The following is a 4,310-nucleotide window of genomic DNA, read 5'->3' on the forward strand; positions in this document are numbered from 1 at the left end:
AGGGTGGGTGGGTGCTGTGGGGTGACTCTTCCCCTCTCCAGCCTTCTGCTGCAGGGCTGCAGGCAGCTTTGAGACTGGAGCAGGTGTAAACAGGGTGGGGGCAGACTTTGAGCCCTCTCGTACTGGAGCTGCTGTGCCAGGGCGAGGGCAAACAAGTTTTGGGCAGCTGTAGCCCAGCAAGCTCACCTTTCCCACACCTTCTCATGTGGGGGCTCCTGGGTGTCCCCCTGTGTGCACACAGAGCTGTGATCCTGCTGGGGAGGAGCTGGGTGGCCCATGGGACTAACATCCTAACCCTCCTCATTTTGGCACGGCTTGTGTTCTCCTGCCAGGGGCAAACAGAGCCTGGCCAAAAGATAGGCTCAGTGAGGTGGCCCGTGGCTCCCAGCAGTGCTTCCCATCGAGGACCTCTGGGCATGGTGGGCCAGTACAGAAGATGGGGTTAGACCTTTTGATGATGCAATTTAAACTTTGTCCTAACTCAGTCAGCTATGAGGGTTCTGGGTCCATATACCCCTCTGTACATGGCTGGTGAGGCAGCACACCCGTGGAGGATGCCATATGGGGATGATGGAGGCCAAGAGATGGGTCTGGTTTTGCTTTTCTCCAGCCTGCAGCGCACACAAGCAGTTAATCCCAGGCCATGCAGAGCTGGCTGCCTACCTGGCTGGAACAGTGCCTGGCAGAGGGAGGGACAAGGGCACAGCTCCACACCTTGCCAGGGCAGGCATCGCTGCAAAAATATTTGCTGAAAAAATACAGCTCCACCCCAAGAAAAACTGGGCTTGGAGCACAGCTTGCACTGGGTTTGCAGACGGAGGGTGGCGGCGAGCGGCACGGGGACAACGCTGCGGCTGGAGGGAGCCGAGCGTGTCCCCCTGCTCCCCTCGCAGCGGGCACTGCCCAGCACCTGGCACCGAGGGCGCCGGGCAGGGACGGTGGCTGGGCAAGGCGACAGCCACAGGGATCCTGTCCGTGGGGGAACCCCGGCACCGGAGGTCAGGGAGCCCTCGCTGCCTCGGTGCGCAGCCATGGGCTGCTGGGGGGCCTCCAGCCCCGCGCTGGCCGGCCTGCTTGTCCTGCTCCTCCTGCACCTGCTGCCCTCGCCAGCCTGCCCCGCCGCCTGCCGCTGCTCTGCCGAGGAGGTGGACTGCAGCGAGCGCGGCCTCCGCCAGGTGCCCCAGGGCCTGCCGGCCAACACCAGCACCCTGTGGCTGGGCTACAATTTCATCACCGTGCTGGGGCCACGCTCCTTCCTCGCCCTGCCCGGGCTGCGGCTGCTCAGCCTGTCCCACAACCGCCTGGGGATGATCCACAGCCGTGCACTGCTGGGGCTTGGGGCACTGCAGGAGCTGGACCTCAGCAACAACCACCTCACCACGCTGAGCCCCGAAACCTTCCTGCCCCTCACCAGCCTGGCCATGCTCAACCTGGCCAGCAACAGGCTGGGGCAGCTGGAGCCGGGGGTGCTGGGCACCCTGCCCCAGCTGCGAGCCGTCCTCCTGCGGGGCAACCCCTGGGCGTGCAGCTGTGACATCCTGCCCCTCTGGCGCTGGCTCAGCCGCAACAGGGAAAAAGTGCAAGGTGAGTGCCCGGAGGACCATGTCCCAAAGCCCCCCACCTGCTCCACACTGGCTGGTCACCCCATTGGGGCTGAGGCAGGACTCGGCACATGGATGCCTGCTGACCATGGGTTTGTGTGGTTGATGGCCATCGGGGTAAGGCGAGCTTCCCCGGGACCTGTCCTGAGGCCATGGCAGCATCCTGCTTGGATGGATGCAACTCTGGGTCTGGTCCCTGGTGCCCACCCTTGGTCATTGGTCACCAGCAGAGATTGCCTGGACAGGCAGCCAGTGCTGTCCCCAGCAGTGGCACCAGTCCTGCTGTGGTGAGGGCAATGGGCACCTGAGGGGGCACGATGAGCCCGTGTGTCAGGGTGGGCATCACCACTGACCTGGCCAGGACTCAGTGCCTTCAGCCCCTGCCCCAATGTCTTCGTGAACATGGGTTTGATCTTAAATTTCTTCCTCCATGAACCTTGGTGAGAGACAACTCTGCCAGTGGCGTCTCTTCCTCTGCTACCACCCACTCCCTCTTCTTTCTAGCTCGGGTGTGCACCTGTCACTTGTGCTGGCTGGGACCTTCTGCAGCATCTCCAGACTGGCTGCTCACTGCTGCCCACGTCTGTCCCCTGGAAATCAGGCCCACCACCTTACTTGCCCCATCTACCATCCTACCGCATTCTATCCTGCCCCAAACCCATTTTCCAGTGCCCCCTCCAGCACTATGCCCACCTCGCCATCCCATCCCAGTCCCCAGGGCGCAGGACATAGATGAGCCCTGAACGCTGACTGCTACCCTTCTTTGTACCCTGCCCTGGGTGATCATGGCCAACCTGGTCCCTGTCCTGCTCTGGTCCCATCTGTCACATACAGACCTGCCATCCTCTCTGTGCTTGACACTTGCCTTGTCCCAGCTGCCCAGCGTGCCCATCAGCACTGCTTTTCTCTTCCAGATAAGAGTTCACTCCTCTGCAGAGTCCCGGAGCAGATGAACAAGTATCCGATCATGGCCTTCGGAAATGAGTCCTTCAGGCAGTGCCAGGAGGTCTCACTGTCTGCCCGGCACTACATCACCTTCTTGATCATCGGACCATTCTCCTTCATGGCGAGCATCTTCTTCTGCATCTTCATGGGCTACGTTGTAGTCCTTTATCACCATCTGTGCAAGGAACCCCACTTCTGGAGGAGACCCCGTGTCTGCAGGGGCCGCTGCAGCAGGGCAACCAGGCTTTAGCACTGGGCAGGCAGTGGTCCATGCCCTTCTCCAGCTGGCTGCACCCGTCTGTTGCAAACATTTCCCTGTGGACCAGTGAGAGAATGCTCTGTTTCTGTTTCCTCCTCCTAGAGTCCCCTGAGATGATGCCAAGCTCCCTCTGCCCAACTGCGCGGGGGAGCAGCTCGGTCTGACCCAGCTGCTGTTCATGTTTGGGAGGGTCCCCCAGGACACCCCCAGACCTGCACACCCCTCCTCCTCCAGCTCACCCTGTCCTGCCCCATCTGCTCCCCAGGGTCTCGGTGTGCCTTTCGAGATGCACTTTGTGCCCCTGTGTGCCTTTCGGTGCAATACAGGATCCCCTGTGGACATCTCAGGACACACTATATTCCTCTGGGTGCCTTTCAGTGCACCCCAGGAGTCTCTACTTGCCATTTGGTGCAGCCCAGGAGCCTCTGTGTGCCTTTGTTTGTCCCCAAGCCCTCCTTGGGCCTTTTGGTGCCCCCAGTCCTCCCCATCTGCCATTCAGTAGCCCCAGCAACCTCAGTGTGTCTTTCCATGCCCTCAAGACCCCTTGGCTTGGATTTTTGTGCATCCAAATGCCATCTGTTTAGCTTTCTTTTGTCCTGACAGGCATTGGTGTACCTTTTGGTGTGCCCCAGACCTCTCAGTGTGCCTTTTGGTGCACCTGAGGATCTCTGGGTGCTTTTGGGGCACTCCAAAGCCTCTATGGGACTTTCAGAAAGCCCTAGATGTCTCCATGTGCTGCCCAGGGACAGGGCAGGTTGCAAAATGTTTCTTTGATAGTTTGTTTGGTTTTGGTTTTGTTTTTTGTTTTTTCCCTTGAGACAGGACTGCTGTGCTGAGGAGGCCCAGCCAACCACCAAGATCTAGGGTGAGGCTGAGGTTTAAGGTGAGGGTTGGAAAGACAGAGCCTTGAGCTGATGTGGTTTGGCAAAGGAGCAGCCAAGGGTTCCTCCCCAAACAGCTTTTCCTATGGGCTGAAACTCATCCAAGGCCAAGGTTTGCGGTTACCTCAGTGGTGCGAGTGGGGACAAAAAAGCCCATGTGGGTTTACAGCACAGAGCCTGCAGCTCTTGCTGCTGCCTCACCTCCCAGCATCCATGAAAAGAGACAGGGGCTGCCCCTGCGTCTTCCTGCCCTGCCACCTCCTGCCCTGCCCTCGGAAGCATTTCTCCCCAGCATCGCATGGAAATGTTTAGTGAGTGTACAGGGAGACGGCCTGGAAGGAGCTGGAGCTGTGCTCCAGAGGAAAGCACACCCTGGAGTGACAGAAAGAGGAGCAACAGCCCTTTCTGGCATGAGTTCTTACCCATTGCAAGATGGTAAGAGCCATGATGAGATGACTGTGGCCACCAGCCTCCCCCTGTTTGCTCAATCTCTTGCCCATGCTCTCTACAACTACCTGAAAGGAGGTTGGAGGATGGAGGCTGTTGGTCTCTTCTCCCGAGTAGCAAATAATAGGATGAGAGGAAATGGCCTCAACCAGGGAAGGTTCAGCTTGGATATTGGGA

The 4,310-nt window shown here is 59.3% G+C and overlaps 1 protein-coding gene across 1 annotated transcript; it reads left to right on the forward strand.

Moving 5' to 3' along the window:
- Positions 1 to 1,031: 1,031 nt before the first annotated feature.
- LRRC26 (leucine rich repeat containing 26) lies at positions 1,032 to 2,796 on the forward strand. The gene is made up of 2 exons (XM_065648838.1): positions 1,032 to 1,584; positions 2,516 to 2,796. Exons 1-2 carry the CDS (start codon positions 1,032 to 1,034, stop codon positions 2,794 to 2,796), a joined length of 834 nt encoding a protein of 277 aa, XP_065504910.1.
- The last annotated feature ends 1,514 nt before the right edge of the window (positions 2,797 to 4,310 follow it).

The sequence above is a fragment of the Caloenas nicobarica genome, chromosome 19 (assembly GCF_036013445.1).
Source record: "Caloenas nicobarica isolate bCalNic1 chromosome 19, bCalNic1.hap1, whole genome shotgun sequence".
Classification (NCBI taxonomy): Eukaryota; Metazoa; Chordata; class Aves; order Columbiformes; family Columbidae; genus Caloenas; species Caloenas nicobarica.

What these genes read in the sequence shown, in the direction of transcription:
- LRRC26 (XM_065648838.1), top strand. Translation starts at nt 1,032, where the DNA reads ATGGGCTGCTGGGGGGCCTCCAGCCCCGCGCTGGCCGGCCTGCTTGTC. An exon ending in CAACAGGGAAAAAGTGCAAG is followed by an intron (nt 1,585 to 2,515) that starts GTGAGTGCCCGG and finishes TTTCTCTTCCAG; the next exon opens with ATAAGAGTTCACTCCTCTGC.